The following is a 19,580-nucleotide window of genomic DNA, read 5'->3' as shown; positions in this document are numbered from 1 at the left end:
CTTCCCAAGCAGCCTTCTTTTCACCGGGGCCCGTCCTTCCCGAGGCTCCGTGTTGATATCGATTTGAATGTGGCGTCCACGTGAAGGCCGGACCCCCTTCCTCCACAGCTGCACTCTGCACATGTTCATCTGACAACACCAGGCGGTCCAGCCTTCAAGGACTCGCGACCAGAGAGAGAGTCACTAGTACACGAAAAAGGGGAAAAAGCGGGACGAGGACTCTAGTAGACGGAGCGCCGGGTCTAGGCCACTCAAGACGGGCATGTTGAGGTCACGCCCCTGGACACGGTGCTGCACGGCGTGGGCCTGGAGGGGAAGAGCCAGGCCCGGGGGTCTCCTGCACAGACGGGTCAGGGGCTGCTGCACTGTGAGCCCCCTGTGAGCCCCCCATCAGCCGGCCGGAGAGAGCAATAGGTTTCACATGTGGCATATGACTCACAGTCGAGCCAGCGGGGCTGCGTGCGGTGGGTGAGAGAGCAACGTGACAAGAGGCGTCATCCCACAGGAGGAGTCCCGTCAGAGGAACGAATGTGTAGCTGGGCCGGACGATGCCGAGAAGAGGATCTTCAAAGTGTCGTGTCCCCCCCCCCGTATTTTGATTTGAGAACGTGCACCAGATCCTTCGGTGGCCGCCACTCATTGACCTTTTGAAGGAATGCAACGCCCTCTCCTTGACTGACATTTGCTTTTAGCGGCTCCTGTGAGATGGGGCGGTGGGCCGGTGGAAGGCGATAGCGGGCGGGGGGAGATCCTCTGGAGATAAACCGCCGTGCCCCCCCCCCCCCTCCCCCCCCCCGTCCCCGTCCCTCAGACAACAAAGAAAGTGAGTGATGTTAGTCTGAAAACCAAGCGCTGCGATCCCTCTTGTTTTGATGTGTGGGCCACCTGGGATGCGGGGTCTCCGTCAGCACTCGGACCGAGGGGGCAGGAGGGAGAGAAACAGATCTCGTCCCCGGGACAAACAATCTGAGTGACAAGCCCGCTGGAATCCCCCGGAAGTCACCCTCAACAGGACGAGGCATTCAAAGACGCAGAGAAAAACAAGGGGGCGTTTGGGTGGCCACAAAGGGGGGCCGGAGTAGAATTGCACGGCATGGCTTCCCCCTGCGTTTCGAGGATCGTATCAAATGAATCTCCTTTTTAAAAAAGACGCTCCAGAGCTGAGAGATAAAAACCATCCTCCGTCGAACGTTCACCAGTTGGTTTGCTGTTGTTTCTAAAGGCCTCGCCGCTACATTCACCGAGGCCCAGCTCTGAGGTGCTTTACATCAGAGCCGCAACAGTTCATCCATTAGTAATCCATTACTAAATGAATCCCCAACTATTTCGACAATCGATTAATCGGTTCTAGTAGATTCAAAATTCTCTGATTTCAGCGTCTTCAGTGTGAATATTTTCAACATTGTGGCATCAAAACATCATCTTGGGGGTTTGGGGAATTTTTTAGGGATTTTTCCCCATTTTATGACATTTTATGGACCAAACAACTCATCGATTAATCCATAAAAAAGAATCCACAGATTACTGGTCAGTTGCAGCCCTGATACTCGTGCACTTCCACTGAAGGCAGAACTTAACTGTCAGAGGGTGCAGCATCCTTTTCAGGTTCACAGCAGCGATCGCCTGCGAGTGGCAAACGATGTGTTATCATTTCATAAATGTCTTCATTGCTCGGATGTAGAAGCAGCCAAAGAGATATCTGGAAGTTCACCTGTGACCCGCCACGTTCACTGAGGATTTACCTGCTGCGATCCGGCTGCTGGCCAGTTATGAATTCATGCAAGATCCCACTTGGTAAATCGGAGGTTCGTTGAAGGCAAGTCCCCCGAGCTCCAGCAAGAGAGTCTGGTCAAGTAGCAGACACACTTGTGAGGGGGGAATGTTAATAATGTCGAGTGATAATGAGAAACTCCTCGTCTTCCTTTTCCAAATGGGACTGATTGGAAAGAAATGACAGCCGCTTCCTCCATTTCCACCTCTAATGAACTTACTTGAATAAACCCAGACTAATTTCATTTACTCAAATGTTGTTTGTGTGCCACGATCCTCATGGCACATCTAATGAAACCCTGCAGATTCTGCAGAAAACAAGCAGAACAACAACAAAAAAAACAACAACCATAAGGTGCAGCCACATTTCATTCAGCCTTAAACCTCCAGTTCAAAAGGTTCTAGCGTTCCTGCGAAGTGCGCTCGCTCGCCGCTCGGGCGAAGATTCAAGGATCCTCGATCAGGTTTGAGACATTCACTGGTTTCACGGCTCGACCGCGAACCTGCAGGATCCGGTGCAGGAGTCGGCCGCTGCACATCTGAAAACAGAAAGGAGGAGGATTTCATTGGATTCTGGTGAACCACTGGACACATGTTGCACAACAAGACAGTTGATGAGGGAAAGAAACAAAAGGTCATCTCCGCCACGGCTTTAATACATTTCACGGACGTTATGCTGGATTCCCACTGGATCGTATGATGCTTGAAGTTGACACCGAACGAACGCTTGTGTCTGTCACGCTCCTCAGTCTGCTGCTAGTATGTGGAGGGACGACGAGTCTCTCCCAGTTTGTGACTCTTTTGGATTTGATCGTCTCACTTCTCTCTCTGGCACCGATTACTCGGCCCAGGTCGAGATTTCCTCTCTAACTTGTATCACATTGATGCTCCTCCGACATTTTGTGTTTGTTTTTCAAAGGAAAGAGTCATGGAGGCCGGAGAGCGTCGAAACAGAGAGGAAACACCTCGGATGAACCCAGAGGTCCTGTCTCATACCTGACTGTTATCTCTCTGACACACACACACACACACACACACACACACACACACACACACACACACACGTAACCTGAGTGAAAGCAGCATCAGGGCCTGATCCCTGTGCTGCGTCACCGCCCGAGGAGGAGAGCGGCCCCCTCGCTGTGAGGGGGCCCGGGAATGCGGGTCGTCCTCCGCGGAGCACCGGCTGTGGGAGGCCGAGCAGGGGTACGAGGTCCAGATGGATATCAGGGCAACATCTGTTCCACCTCCTAAGCAGGGCTCTTATCAGCAGAGAAGAGGAGAACCCCGCTGCCCCACACACTGGACGGGAGAAGGGAGAAGACGGAGAGAGGTGGGCATTCTTCGCAGGGTTTAAGAAAACACGCCTGCTTTTGTTTGTCTTGCAAACGAAGGTGAGGTCCCCCCGTCGGGTCGCGCGCATTTGCATTTCACAAAGCTCGCAGGGGTCATTGGGGTGGCTGCGAGTTGCTCGTCCTTCTGGTGGGTTCGTCGTACTGTAAGGTGGCAGTGGCGCAGTGTTTTGCCTTTAAAAGAACCCCGTGGTGCAGATGCCAAAATATGACAGATCCGATCGATCACAGTTCATTGATGCTTTCCAACAAAACACAGGAGCATTTAAAATGCAATTTCACAGGCTGTCTATAAAGTTCTCATCATTTTGTTTTCACTGTTATGAGGGAGCTTTTTGTCAAATAAAAACAAATGCTATAAATATTTACATATGATGTTAGTTATTTGTAGTCGGCACCGTTAAAACTGCAGATGTTTGAATTCACTGCTCTTCAGAAAAAGAGTCGTAGCACATATTGATTTTAGTGAAGCTCTCAGCTGACATTTTATTTAATGCTGTAAGTATATGAAAACATCTACTACTGAAGTGTATCATGCTGAGTGTGGCAGAAGTGTGAGGATCATTTTTTATGGCTTCCTTCATTTCATTTCTTCCTCCAACACTGTAAAATGATGAGTGTTCATTTTCAGTCGACATATTGTCTGTCCATGTTTGAAACCAATCCATGTTCCCGGAGAGATTTCCCGTGTTCATTCACTGTCAAATCTCTGCAACCAAATCGTAAAAGGCAGAGGCGGCCGATAAAGACGTCGATGCAGAAAGGGAAAAACGATCCACTGCACGTCAGACGACCGTTTGTGGTTTCGTCTGCTCTCTGCCGAGTGCTCCAAGTTCATTCTCCAAAGTGCATTTCTGCACGTTTCACCCTTTTAATGGAAAATCACACGTTCAGTCTTTATTACTGCCAACAACGAGGCCCGTCACAGTTCTCCAGATTTGAGATTAGACGCGTCTTTCCTCCCTCCCGGGGGGGCCGGCCATTAATAACCGTTCGCTTCGGTGAATTACACAAATCAACTTGCTCAGACTTGAAGGTTTTCTGCGGATACTGTATCCATCACAGTGAACAACGCGTCTCCGCTGCTGCGGCTTCAGTTAATGCAACTGGCAGCGTGGGTCCGATCAGGAGTCTGGACTGTATTACTGCACAGCAACAATACAAGTGTGCAGCGTCTTGTCTGGGAAGACGCACGCCAGCGAGGACGAGAGGAGAGAAGACAAAAAAAAAAACTGCAATGATGTACAGGTAGAGCAGATAAAGGTTCAGTGTGGTGGGAGGAGAGGACTGGCTGCATCTCATCCAGGGGAATCAAATCAGCTGTACCGACAGAAAGATAAGAGTGAGAAGGGAAGAGAGACAGAGAGAATGAGAGAGACAGAGAGAGAGACCCCCCCCCCTCTCCCGGGGGGGATACTTCGCCGAGGTTCTGGCCTCTTCCCTTCCCCTGGGCACTTGTGGATGCCCATGCAGAGGGAGGGCTGCTTCGGCGTGACCAAAGGGAAGCAGAGCGAGCCGGAGACAGACAGAGAAAATGGAGAGGACCAGAGAGAGAGAGAGAGAGAGAGAAAAGAGTAAGGAGAGAAAGATAGAAAACAGAGAGAAAGTGAGAGTGACAGGAAGAAAAAAAAAGAAAAAAAGAAGGGGGTGGGGAGGAGTGAGCCGAGCGCAGCAGTCCATGGTTTGTCTCAGGGCTGCAGCAGCCTCCAGAGCTGGTGTGCAGCAGACTGAGGAGAAGCACGTCTGCCCCAGAGGCAGAGACTGGAAAACAGGATCAAAGAGTCGCCTGGGCAACCTGCACGACACACATTGTATTAAAGCCACACGGTTAATCTGAAGGAGGGGGAAGAAGGGCAGGGGGAGAGGGGAAGGGGAGGCCGAGGTAGCACGGAGGAGAGTAGACTCATCAGGAACTCCTGTCTCACTCGGTTAACTCTCCACTCCCAACTTTCTTCAGCTGCTCCACTTTGACTCGACCTCCACTGGATCATCTGCGCTTCCCCGATTATCTTCCGGCATCTCAGATTTCCACAGGTCACCTTAAATCACAAATCCCAGACATTGGGAAGAAAGAAAACGTTTCCAGGAACGTCGGCAAAGCCTCCAGCTCATCACACATTTCACCCAGACACACTGACTGTGGATATGACACTGTGCAAATACTCCAGTCTCCGCATTTAGACCTGGTCTGAATTCAATTCTACATTGACAAACAGGTGAAACACGGGAGACAGAGAAGCACAATACAGAAAAGATTTACATGACACAGTCATCCCCCCCGCCTGAGATAAGGTTACATATTCCTGAGAGACATTGTGGTATTCAACTCGACACTCAGAGTTACATACAGATTTAACAAACATGTAAATAACAACTGAGACAATATTCTGATTTCAAAAACTTTAATTTGCCATTTTAGACAAAACACTTGATTGAAAAAACCCTGAAAGAAAATGACTACCCCCCCCCCCCCCCAAAAAAACCCCAACAACAAAATAAAAAAGAATTCAGTGAATGTTTTAAAATGACGTGTCAGCGGATGATATGCAAAGTTCTGACATTGGTATAATCCCTCATGGTCAACAGATTTATTCTGCATTCAATCAGACGAATGCACCATTTCCATCCAGATTGTAAAAAAAAATACTAGGAGATTTCAAGTCCGGTCTAAAATTCAGATTAAATCTCTAAAAAACACTGAAGAAAACAACAAAAACAACAGAATGAATGCAAGGAGAGAGGTGCATCCTGGGAAAACGCACACACCTGTGGCACAATGAATAGGACCCATTTTAGCCGTTCGGAGTCCACACGAGGGCAGAAGGCCTGAAAGATAGTGTGTTTGTGTGTGTGTGCGTGTGTGTGGGGTAAAGAAACAAAGACCCACAGAGCAGTAGTGGACAGCGGGACAGTGTTGTTGGGATGAGGTGGGGCGACAGGGAGGGGTCTTCACAGTGGGACAGTTGGAAGGCATTAGGGTGTCGGACAGGGACTTGTCAGATGCAGCTGTTGCTGTGCTTGATTGATAGAGTTTGTCTTCCACCCTGATGGGAGGCTGGAGTCACGAGCCAGTGTTGAGAGGGATTATGTCAAATTTAACAAAAAACAAACAAAACAACAACAGTAAAAATGTAGAAAAACAAACCTGTCATTTGCTAAACATTGAAATGAATCTCAATCCATCACACGTCTCTACGCCCGGTCAATCAAGATTCATTTTGGTCTTTGATTTGAAATAATTCCTACGTGTGGTGCGACATATCAAAAAATCTGAACGTAGCTCTGCGAGGTTAACACACAGAGCTGTAAAATATATCCTACGCTGCACATTTATACAAAAGCATTCAGACTTGTTCTCCGTTCTCTCCGAATGGACCCATGAAGTCACCTACTGTAGCACTTAAGTCAGGTGATGAGTAGTAGATAGTAGTAGTTGTGCGTGGCGGCACAGGAGGGTCCACGGCAATATGCACAATACTCCACGAGACACTCAGACTACACTACTCAGGTTAGATACTCAGACGAGGTGTGACACCGATATGTAACTACCGTACATAACATGAGGCTTCGGACTACGCACCCAGATCACACAACGACATCCGTTGTTACTGAGTAAAAGGAGACGCACACTTGACCCCGTACAGCACTTCTCAGTGGAAAGACCCCCCCCCCCCCCCCCCCCCCCCCCCCTCCCTCCCCAAACATCCTGTATAGTAATTAGTGGAGATTTTAAACATATCTACAGACAACCTGTGTGTGTGCGTGTGTGTGTTAGTGTTCATTGATAATAACTAGAGGAATTCCGTACGTCCCGAATGCCACTTCATCACAATGGCACAGACAGGAGTAAACAAGATTTCCATTTCTGGTAAAGTTCAACGGCTTTTCTTGACAAACTTGTTATTTTACGTCGGGCGGATCTAATGGCAGCTCTCGTCCGTTGACCTGTGTGCACACACACTTCGCAGTGAAGGGAGGGTAACATACAATATACATCTCCAACACAGTGGGGCCCACCTCTGCTTTATTCTTCTTTGTGTCTACATGTGTGTGTCTGTGCAGTGAGAGTGTGTGAGGGCACCAGCAGGAACGTCGGCGTTTCTTTGCCGTCAGGCCACTAATGTCTCCGCATTAGCAGCGTCATATCCTCGCAGGCTCCGTGTCTTTGTCCTCCAACAGGCTAATGAACTGACTGAAGCTCTCCTTCACCGCCTCCATGTTGTCCGTGGTGCTGCCCTCCAAGATCCAGCGCTTCCCCCGGGCCAGCGGCTCCAGCTCAAAGTACTTCTTGATCTGTCGGAAGAACACATTCACAAAAGGATCACAGTTAGTAATCAGTCTCAAACTAACATTAAAGCAGCTGATCTCGGTGGCCACCTAACACCTTGTGCTTTGGCAAGTAGCAGGGTTGAAAACACGGTAGGTGTGTAAACTTCTGGTAAGACATGAACTCCGAAATTTGCCGTTCACATATGTAAGAACGCAGCAGGAGATTGTCCGAGTTAGACGCGTTCACGACAGCAGGGACATTTCCACAACGCTCAGGCGAGACGGGGAAAGTGGCGCCAGGATGGAGTGTCCAACTCGCTCTCTGTGACTTTTTCCAGAGATTTTCCGGCTGTATTCTCTCATGAGCTCACTCCTGACATTTTCCAGAATTTTTTTTACCATGGGGCTGGCAGGAAAAGTTCCCGGGGAAACGTGCGCTGCAACATTTGAGGGTGTTTGCGTTCTCACGTGCAGCAATTCAGAAAGATTTCGGGACTTCTTGATTTAGCCACTTGACGGTAACAAGCAGGTCCATCTCGGCCAGAGTGTAAGAGGAGTCCTGGTTTGAATGTTGCAGCGTTCAGAGACCACACACTCTGTCCTCTGAGGCCAAGAACATTAAAAAGGGAAAAAAAAAGATGTATCATCCCTGTCCACACTTCAAGTAGTTTACCATGCACAATATGTTTTCTTCACAGAATCACACATGCATAGATTTGCACCAGGATGAATCCAAACGTCCTACAGTAAATATAGAATAAAACCTCCTTCCTGTCTCTACGTGGCTCCTCGTCTGGACGCCGTCCTTTTGTAACAGTTGATTGTAGAGTTCATGTGTTCATCTGCTCGTGACAGTGGGAACGTGGTGGGGTCGGGAACCACAACCAGCTGTTGGGTTCAAAAAACAAATCTGCGCAGAGAGAAACAACGTGTCCGACCTCCTCTGAAGGTGCAGCAGGTTGTTAGGGTTTCTGACATCTTCAAGCAGAGAGTAATGGAAGCAATTTCGTTCGCCCCGATGTGCACAAAGTTCAGCCTTCTCCTCCCGTTCGTCTGACGGGGAGTGAAGAATGTCAAAGACTAATGTGCTCCGACAGCAGCTCTGAGAGAGAAAAAATCAAATGCAAATGCTACCAGTGTTCATGATGCGATAAAACTGCAATTTTCTACCACATATAAATATTAAGTCAGTTTCACAATGGCATTGTCAGTTTTGTGTTTTGAAAGGTCGTTCATACTGATCAAGTACCGAGAGTTGTACACACTGGAATCATCAGAGTATAGAATCAGTATTTATGCATCCTTTGAGGAAATAGCCCTTTAGATTTTAACATTTCTGTCATATTTTCAATTATCTTAGCTCGTTAAAATATGAAGATCTTGACCATCAATTCCCCACACAAGTTTTTATTTCTTGCTTTTTTTGGATCGTCATTGTAATGTGGTTTTCGCACCGCATGTTTGTTAAAGGAAAAAAGCTGGAGCGACATCTAAAACACTGGACCCTATAATTATGATTCAAATCACAGAGTGATTCTACGTATTTTTGCAAATGTAGAAACAAAAACCGACGGACTGAACAATTCATTGAAGTCAAACCTCAGTTTTCTGAAATGCAGCAGAAGACAAATAGATTCTCACTCCCTGTAAACACCAGCAAACCCACACACGCAGGTGCCCGTCACACAGTCAAATGACTTTTCAACTTCAAGTGAAATTGCTTTTGTCTAGACCGCGCGGGGCTGTCTCGCTGTGCCATGGTGTGTGGCATGAAGAGGATGGGGAGGAGGAGCAGGGGGGGGGGGGGGGGGGTATTCTTTGTGTCTGCTCGAATCCAATCCAGCCAGCCATGCCAGTGAGTGGGAGAGTGAGCGCCGTCTCTGCCCCCCTGAGCGGAGTCTCTGTCCGGGTGTAATGTGAGTTTAATGACAGATTAAGTCACCTCAGCCGCGTTTGGCTCAGAGGCCTGGCTAGAAAGCCGAGCGGACCCAAACAGTGTTAACAAATCTGTCTGGGTAACTTGAGCCGCCCTGGTCCGGGCTCTAGCCGCAGACCTAGACTGCAGACGATGCGGCTGGCTGCCTGTCTGGCTGGCTGGCTCACTTGTCTGCCTGTAGCCAAGGCCCTCTTCTGGAAGACTCCGGCCCCTGCACTGGCAGACAATCAAAAGGGCAGCAGTGACCTTTGTGCAAGTGCAGACAGGCTCAAGCTTCTCTCACTTCCCCTCTCTGCCTCTCAGGCCAACAGAACACACCCAGGGGCATCGCACATTGAGGCCAATGCCTTCTTTAGTACTGTGCACCGGACAACTGATCTCACCAACGACACCAGATGACTTATTAGCTTTACAGTTGTGCACTCATAATAACACGAGCAGTGTGAGATACCAAAGAACTCCACGTACAGTATACGGTACTTAAGACCTAGTTGGCATGAACACCTTTATACGTGCCACATTTCACTGACAGCGCACTTTCAACCCAAGATTTTTAATCCCACAACGGGCGAACAGGATACGTCACCAAAAAAACCCAGTGGCAGTGATACGTGACTGAAGGAACCCCATGACCTAACAGTCGGTTGCATCCACACTGGCAGTCAACAGTGTGGCCAAAACCAGTTTCTCTGAGATTAAGTCCTCCTAAGCACACTTATGCTTGCTTAAGGAATTGCGTGAGGCAGTGGGAAGGGTAAGCCACACAAGACGTTGGTTGCCAGATGGCTTCCTAGGATGACCACTGGGTCATCCAGTCTAGCTTCTTCTAGGTCATGCAGAACAGGGGCCTCGCCTTGTGCATGGGAGAAAGCAGCTTATACATGCAGAAGGGTGTCAAAATGTCTTTAATCACCTGCGTCAGTGTCAACTGTATTCCCACTGCTGGAATCCGGCCATGTTCGCCACCGGGGTATACTGTGGTGGGGAGAGCCGCAAAACTTGCAGAACTCTCTGGCAACAGGCCTGAATACTTACAGTGACTTCTGAGTCCGACTCGCTGAACAGTGTGGACAGTGCAACGTTTAATTCGACATCTGTGCATGTACACATTGGTGCAAAATGATGCAGGAGCCTCGCTCCCCGTGACTACAGGGGAGAGCCGACGCTGTGGCAACGTGGTTTCATTGTGTGAATCCCTGTGGGTCAGTGGTGAGAAATTCCTATCGCGAGACAAATGCCCTCTCAATTAATTCTGCATCCATTTCCCATTTCAAAACTGTCAGCGGGATGGATGCATTGCTCTACTTGTGAGACGCTACACCTCGGCATTGGGCGGGTAATTTAGTCCCGAGTTACAAATGATCAATTATAGTCATTCAAACAATGGTTTTAAATGAAAACTCTCACATGTTCTTGCACAAAGATGGTAAATGTTCCAGTGGAAAACACTTATATAATCACTTGTAGTGGTATTTTAACAATTACTCACATGCAGTTATATTCAGAAATATGCAAATGATAAACTGACTGATGATTGAATGCGGGAGAGGTGATGGTCAAACTGGTCAGGGTGGGAGAGGGTATAATTATAGGAATGTTTCTGGGGCAGAAACTTATTGTATGCAAAATGAGTCTGAGAGTCTTCTCGTTCAAGACATATCATTAGGTTTGACAATCAGTGACCCTTTGTCCGCAGGAAGTGGCAGCTAGTTGGCTAAGCTTAAGCTCCAATCCTGGCACTACCGCAGGTTCCTTAAGACAGCAGATGGGCACGCATGGCACGTGCACCTAGATGCTCCCTTACCTTATGCCAGATTACAAAATGTGATGGTCACTGTTGGCATCATGTCACGTCAGGATGTCTCGTCAGAACAAAAACAGCTTTGGCGGCTGTCTCCTGCCACCAGCAGTGCCCTGCTCTGGCCTCCTGACCGACTGAACACACCAGGGAGGGAAACATAGGCATCGGAAGAAGACGAGAGGAAAAAGACGCCTGGGCCAAGTTCTAGTCATGGAGGTCCATTAATGTTGGCCCCCTGACATTTATATCCTTCATGAATTGATATCCTCCGTTCTGCAGTGGCGTTCAGTTTTAAAAAAAATTGAGGATTCACCCGAGAAACCACGAGATATTGTGTCTTAGAATTATGAGCTGTGCTTTAAAACAAAAGGTTTCAAAAATAATTATTAAAATCAGTACAATGACAAAAAATGAACTCCCTCATTTTTCTTCAACCTGCTTGTTTACTTTGTTTTGCACCCTATCCCAGCATGCACTGTGTCCAGCGGTCCAGCTATTAGATAATATAAAATTTACAGCGTAGGAATTCATTTATAGTCAAGCTAAAGATTGATAACGTTATTTGTCATACTACCAGCAGGATGAAGAAAAATAAAAGCTCCAAAGATGACAAACCATCAGTGTAACAATTAAACTTTTCCTCCTACTGTAGCACTTCCAATTGATATTACAGACTGTATCGCAAAGTCACTACTGCCATCAGTCTGGCTACATCCAAAGAAAGATGCGACCATAGTTTTTATCACCACTGTTTTTCTTTCGCTGGGTAGAATTTCCACGGTTACTCCAGTTGTTCACAATTGTCACTACCTGGGTAAAGCTACCAAAATCTACTGGGGAAAACAATAGCAAAGGACACATCCTCTTTGCAGTACATCCAGCCATCATTTTTTCTATGATATTTCAAACCCGGTGGCAGACAGAATTGCACATTGAAAGTGCAGTTTAAAGTTTGAATTCAAACACTGATGGTGGTAATATTTGTTAGCTATTTATTAGTGAAATAACATGTACTTTATAATAAGTTGACGCAAAAAATTAAAGAGAAACTGACTTTATGACAAGCATATTTCAGACAAAAACTTCCTTAACTGTTTGTCCTGTTTTCGTTGAGCCTGCACATTATATAATGTTCAATTTTTGTTTTACTAATGTGTGGGTCCCTCTTTGTTACTATGTTAACTATTCATGGACCGCCACTGTAAAAGAGTTCAAAAAACCTGACTTCACAAACAAAGGCTGAAAATAAATGGACTGGCATGCAGCCTAAAATGAACCACCTTTACCGCATTGTTGGTGATTTATTAACTTCGAAATTCAAGTAAACTTTCATGAACTATTGTCATTTGTTTTCACCTATACCCCGTATGTTTCTTATGGTCCTTCTTGCAGTTGAGTTAGTGCTGAGTAATTCCCGTTACGCTCCTTTCTCAAGAGTGTGATGGCACGGGTCCAAGGCAACAGAGTACACCCAGTTAACGTGCTATGTTCAGGATCTTTCTGATAAAAAGACTTGCCGTGGTTCAACGGTCTTGCGCTATGCACACGTATTTGGGAAATCTGAAGTTAGTTTTAGCATTCTTTCAGAGGTTAACAGCAAAGCCAGATGGAACAGACGTAGGCTTGCTGGATGCACTCCTACAGCAGATCAGTATCGTAAAAGAAAGTTAAATGACCTGTGCTGTCAACTCTCAATTTCTCATCATGGGCAAGTTTTTTTGTCGTGTCTGGCTCTTGCAGTTGCCTCAGGTTCCAAAAGTCTGAGAAAAATATCAAAACTAAATTTAATAATATCAAATAATACTAATAATCTCTTCCTGTTTGAGTAATATGATAATAAAGAGACGAGCAGGAAATGTTCACTTGAGATGATATTGCCTTTTAGCTATGTTTGAAAAAGCCAAAACATAAAAAGAGGCACTGATAAAAAGAATCGTTTGAACAGATAAGTTACCCTTATAACATTGCTTGTCTGCAGGCAACTATCAAAGCTTCTCTGTGGACCAAGGATACATAATAAACTCATTGGGAACTATGACTTCAGCCTTGAGTTAAGATTGATTTGATTAAAAGCACATGTGCAAGGAATGACCCATGGCAGAGGCAAGTGAAAGTGGTCAAAACAAATATTTAGGTATTAGGCATTTCACAAGAGAAGTCTTAATATAGCTTGAGCTTTTAAATAACTGTGCCTAAAAAAAATGGCAAACATGGTCTCCAATGGCCTTTCACCAACATGTACCACATGACCACATGTCTATCATGCTCCACTGTCATGTGTCAAACCCCTCACCACACGAGTAAGCTATATAACTGGAGACGGAAGCATTAAGGGATCTCTGAACTAGGGAAAGTGGCATACTCAAATATCCAAGACAATCAATTACACCATTTCTTGACATGTTGGCCCCTGTGAAGATATCAGTCACTTGAAAAGTGGCCCACACTGGCGACTGCATTGAAATGGGAGGGTAATGTGAGATCCACTTACCATATAATAGATATGGCTCTGTTTGCTTTTCCGGCTTTACCTAAAGAGCCTTAAAGACACGAGAAAGCCCGGAGGTCCCCGCGAGGGGAACACTAGGGAAGTCTGTGAAAAACACAAACATTGCACCGCAAACTGTGGGAGGTGTCAAATGAAACAGCCCACTGGCCAGCGAGTAAAAACTAAAGACTGGTTTAAAAAAAAGCTGCAACACCCTTGGGCAACGGACCCACGGCGGGGATAACTGTCCCCAAGCCTTAAACAAAGTAGATAACCTGATCACCGTTAAGTGAACCTATTGGCTTTTGGGAGCGTCTAGGTTGCAGAATGGCCGCAATGTCCACAGTTTGAAGCGGAGTCTGCTGTTTCTAAAAGTCTCACAGTGGCTAAAGATTGCCGTTGTACTGCATGTGTTACTACGTCCTTTTTGACTCTTGATATGAGTGAGAAAGCAAGAACAAACTGATTGGCTATCTCATGGCTGGTATGATTTTGAAGGATCCATAGGAGGAAGCACTCGAGTGAGGGGTACCAAGGAATAACAAGCCAATCATCAGTCAGGAGTGGTGCACACTGGGCACAGTTCTAGTTGTTGTCCCAAACAAGACCACAACAATCCCATGCAGATCACGCAGTAGGGATAAGAAAAAAAATCTTAAGAAAGATGCATACACAAATTCAAAAAACCCATGACGAGAAAAATAGTAATACAAGGACTATAATCCCAAATGGAGGGAGGGATGAGGAGAAACACAGAAAGATATGTACTTTCTGTTCAGTTCTTTCATTTGCTGTGGAAACATCCAAGAACTAGCAGGCACATAAAAACATTGAGGCCACACTGGAACCGAGCCATAGCTGTAGAACTGTTGGACCAGGGGATTCTGGAGGCAGCAAATTAAGACTTAAGTCACAGAGTCACATGTCACAGAGCAAAAAGTGAGCTGCCTTTAGATTTACTGTCCTGTTCCACTCATGTGGGACCATGGGTCTCCCCAAGGCTCAACTCAGTGCAGGTTCAAAGTGATTCACTTGCGGAACAATTCTCTTCAAAGCCAACTGACCACTGCCAGATCAGAGCCATCCTCAGAGGCGCTGTAAATCTAAGCAAGACTGCACAGGGGACATGCTTGCCAACCCCTTCAGTGTGCTCCTTGGAACAATGCTAGTGCACTTAAGAGCCTACACGGTGATAATGTCCTTTCCATATAGGCAACAATTCTGGAATAAATCTAAAAGATGTGCCGCACAACATTCTCAGTTTGGACAATGAGCAGGTCAGCAGATTGCAGAAAATCAACCAACTTCGAAAAAACACTGGCGTGTGTAAATGACCCCTGCCTCAAGTCTTTTGGTGACAACAGCAGATGCAGTCTGTTTAAAAAAAACAAACTAATATTCAAACATACTGACAAACTGGGGAATTAGGGCAGAATATCAATGTTGTGACAAAAATGACTACAAATTGAGGTCTTCCAAAAAATTAAGCAATCCTTTATCTAACTCAACAAAAAACAGTTACTATTTCACAAATGTAGAGTTAAAGTTAGGCGGTACGCTGGTAGGCACTCCTGCCTCACAGCAAGAATGTTCTTGGTTCAACCAACCACAGAGGGCCTTTCTGTATGGATTTTGTGTGCTCTCCCTGTGTCTGCACAGGATTTCTCTGGGTAATCCGGCTTCCACCCACAGTCCAAAGAAAGGCAGATTGGAGATAATTGGAGACTTTAAATTGAGTGTTTGAATGGTTTTTTGTTTCTGTATGTTGGTTCTTTGATGGATTGGCGACCTGTCCAGGGTGTACCCCGCCTCTCGCCCAATGTCAGCCATAATTGGCTCCAGCCGCCCAACAACACTTAACGGATGAAGCGATATAGATAATGGATGGACGGAGGTAAGTTTAGTTAAGTTTATTGCTCTGAACCTCAGTTTCATTATTTGATATTGGAAAACATCAGTATCATTTGTCATAAGGGTTTCAACCATATTGCCCGGATCAGTTACTGGAACAGTCTGGGAACAATTGAGCGAGAATTGGACAAATATAACAAGCAATGGGCACATTTGCCAATGACATGAGTTTTTCTTATGCCATAACATAATACATCTGTCTCCAAGTGAGGTCCCTTAAAAGAGATCAAGGACTGAACATGAGAAACTGGTGAAGTTAAAGTCTAGAGTAGACGCATGAATGACATTTTCTGTACGCCTATAGTTAGAGTGCGGTTTGGGGGCAAAGGGGAAGGAAAACATCCGTCCTCTCATGTAGTTTGTAAAATGAGTGGCAGGTTCAGTAGCCGGGACATGGCCTCTTCCCCAGGGGTTGACCTAAGGGACACTAAGAAAAGTCTGTGAGGGCAGAATATCTGGCATGTGAGCGTAGGGCGGGTGTTCGGGGGTGCCTATGTTTCCCTTGCTTTATAACAGATTTACAGTAACTCAATTTATTAAAGGCCAAGAGCTCCCTGTCAGGGAACATCTGGTTTGTGGGACTTGAACGGGTGAGCTGGCGTCCTGCCCATGGTCTCTGCTGCAGGGGCCAGTATGCCAGCACCTTCTCCAGAGCCCGCCCTCCTTTTCGTCTTCTTGTGAAGAGAGCCGCCTTGCTGAAGCAGGCCACACAGAGGGCCCTCAAAGCCCAGGAGGTCTGTCACAAGCAACCCCTCCTCCTTCAAGACCCCCAAGTGGGACCCTCCACCCCTTTCACTCTGAGGCCCCCCTTTTCACGCTCCAGTCCTGACAGTTGACCAGCTTGAAAGCTGCAGCAGGCCACCGCTTTAGCACACAGCACGCGGCATTACAATCAAAGTGCTACCCCTCTGCAAAGATTTAAACCATGCGTCAAGTTGGAGTCTGCACACACACAGACACACACACACACACACACATCCTTCTCTCACATGGACAAACAGAGACCCACAAAAACATACACACACACACATGCCACGGGACCATCATATTCGAAATTCAAGTACCCTGTGTTTTATTGTCTTTTCTGCCTCGCATACCTTCTGCTATTCGTAATCGTGGCCACATCTTCACATGGATTCTTCATGTGTTTCTGCAAGCATACATTTTTTGTTTGTGTTCTTCAAATTAATCACACCGAGGTGTCTCAGAGTGAATGGAAAAAGAGCAGACACATGAGACGAAAGAATACTCAGTAAACAAAGATACTAATGAGAAAAACAAAGGAAATAAGGAAACCACAGCTTGTTTGGTCAGAACATAAAACGCACATTACGCGCACCTTTTCCAGCTGTTTCAAGTCTGTCTCTAATTTATACTAAATCACTCTGTGAAAGTGAATTCCGTTAAATACACACATCAGTTGTTTCTTTGTGTAAAGTATGTGAATAGTTACACTGCTCCATGCTCTCGGCATCAAAAATGAGATTTGATATACTTAAGAAATGTGTTTATTTTTATGCACTATTAATTCCTTCTGTTACAAAACTGCTCCTGACTGTTTTTAATCATTACCAGGAAATCGGAGGTGTACAGCCAGTGCTGTGGCTCAGCCCAAGCAACAGCTGCCTGAGTCGCAGCACTGACAAACATTTTCATACCAAGGATGAAAGCTGCCCCATGTGCTCTTTCTTTTCCAGTTAATTATGCATAAACTAAATAAATACCATCCACAGTGAGGGATTTAAGACGGAAAGAACAAAGGAGACGGAAACAGAAGTCTTCCCTCGTCACCTCCGTAGAGCCTGGATTAAATGTTTTTCCAAACTTTGCCATGACATCAGGGAAACTTTTGGGGGAAAAAAGAAAAACATTAGTCATTTTGAGTTTTGTCAAAAGGGTAGGTTTCAATGGATGAAAATCTCCATGGAGGAGAACCCCCAGAGATTCCCAGCGTTTGATCCCTGTGAGTCAGCAATGGAACCTGGGGGTCAAATCACATGCTGAATAGGCTTTTCGGAAGTCTTGTCCTGGCTAGTGGCGGCCGGTCGTCCGACCCTGCTTGACCAGCAGACAAAGGGAGGGCACTGACTACAATTGGGATGGGGGGATTCTTTTCTCCTCCAATGGAAAGTCTGGCTCTGAATAGGGTCTGCGTCGCTGAATTGAGTTCCACACCGATTTCGAGAGCGAGGACCCATTGGGGTCAGGGTTCAGCATTATCTGACGCAGGCTGTGGGAAAAGGCGAGCGCGGTGCCCGCACAACCTGCCGACTGCCCTCTCACCCACGGTGCCCCTTAACCTCCCAAAGGGACAGACCACCAGCCCAGGGATGACAGGACGAGAAAGGCTGTATGGGTGGGAAAAGGAAAAGGAAAAACTGAGATGAAGGTGGGCGGGACGGCTGCAATAGCAGGAGAGACAAAGATGTGAGAGAGATGAACCATCAAAGACACAAGAAGTTTCTAAGTAGCTTCACATATTGCGCTTAGCACGCATTCTCTGGAGGGTAATCAATATGTGCAGCTTGACTGGTTTCTCAACCCTCCTCTCCCAAGGTGCGTTGGATGAAGCACTGGGTACACATCTGTGAGATTCTTCCTGGCAGGGAGGGTCCCCACTCTTTTTTGTGTTATCACTCATTCTTACGCCACATGCGAACAGAGGTTAATAGGTGCTCTGAAGTCTATGCAACAGAGCAACTCAATGTGTCCCAGGATTTAGGGAAGAGTCAGATACATTTACTAGCTAAAACATCTGGACTCAAAACAACATCCTGAGCAGGCCGACATCAAGGTCACATGAACAGATAGCATGGAAATATAATTATATGGTAAATTGACTGGATTTATACAGAGCTTTTCTAGTTTATACCACTTTAAGCATTTTCACAGTGTATGTTGTGTTCACCCACTTACACACACATCACACATTCATATGCTCAAGGACACTTTAGGACATGCCCTCTGGAGGAGGGGGGTCGAACTAGAGACATTACGATCACAAGATGATCGCTCTACATCCTGAACTACAATATATCCCTGTCATGCAATTGTCCTCAAGGTAGTGATTTAATAATCAAGTTAGCATTTTCCAATTATCTCAAAAATGTCATGTCTTACAGTGAAAATTATTTTGCAATTTTAATCTTTCAAATACTTCTGCTTCTTTTCTTCATTGGTCTTCTGCTCCAAAATTGTCAAATTTTACAACCTTTTCTCCATTATTTCATTAATCTATTTTCAATATTTTCTCCAAAATCACTGGGCCAAAAGTCGTGAAACGTCACTATGATGTCTTGGGATATATTTTGCCCAATGCGAAAAGTATAAATCTGGTACTTGGCTTAAAGGATTTGTAAGAACTTCGGTTCAAATGGTCTAGGATCATTACTTGGTCGACGCATCAAATTTGATAACAATTGACTGAAGAGTCTTTGGTTTATAACGGCAATTTTTTCTTTCTTTTTTTTACACATTTCATATTCAGAAATAAAAATCTAAATAAATGATATGTGTGTCCTATGTGTGAGCCAAAATGTGTTGGTTCACTGCAAGGTATGGTTAACAAACAAGTCCATCATTTTGCATATTTCTCAAAATACGCAAAAGTAACATTGACATCACATGTTCATTGAAATGCTGCCCAAATTAGCACAGACAATCTTTATCACCACTATTTTGACATTTTTTGTTTTACACATGTGATGTCATTGCCTCAAGATGTGAGCGGGTTTTCAACATCCGTGACTCCCCAGGGGCAGTCAGTCAGTCAGTCTGTGATGTTCTCAGGGGAAACAAATGACCCTGGTTCAAATCCACTAGTGGTTCTGACTTGGCAACAATTTAACAATTCATGTGGTATCAATGTGGTCTCCAAATGTTTGCAAGCTGCTCGGACCCTGAACATTACCGCTTCTGGGTATATTCAATTTAATAATTGGTGACTGACAGTCACAGGCACTCCTCTGGTCCCCATCAGCAGGAATGATAACCATCAGTCTTGTTTCTTTCCTTCCATGAATTGTAAGAGGGATGCAACCACCAGACAGGAGC

The 19,580-nt window shown here is 45.9% G+C and overlaps 1 protein-coding gene across 3 annotated transcripts in view; it reads right to left on the bottom strand.

The window, feature by feature from the left end:
• Positions 1-5,507: 5,507 nt before the first annotated feature.
• LOC118314643 (ADP-ribosylation factor-like protein 15) overlaps positions 5,508-19,580 on the bottom strand; it is a 90,236-nt gene continuing 76,163 nt past the window's right edge. For all 3 annotated transcript variants that reach the window (XM_035641225.2, XM_035641223.2, XM_035641224.2), the window contains exon 5: positions 5,508-7,415. In XM_035641225.2, the coding sequence (XP_035497118.1) occupies positions 7,263-7,415 (153 nt within the window). In that variant the 3' untranslated portion in view covers positions 5,508-7,262. The remainder of the gene's footprint in view (positions 7,416-19,580) is intronic.

Source organism: Scophthalmus maximus, chromosome 19 (genome assembly GCF_022379125.1).
Source record: "Scophthalmus maximus strain ysfricsl-2021 chromosome 19, ASM2237912v1, whole genome shotgun sequence".
NCBI classification, from domain to species: domain Eukaryota; kingdom Metazoa; phylum Chordata; class Actinopteri; order Pleuronectiformes; family Scophthalmidae; genus Scophthalmus; species Scophthalmus maximus.
Note: the sequence above shows the minus strand (reverse complement) of the source record. Positions and strands in the feature narration are given on the sequence as shown.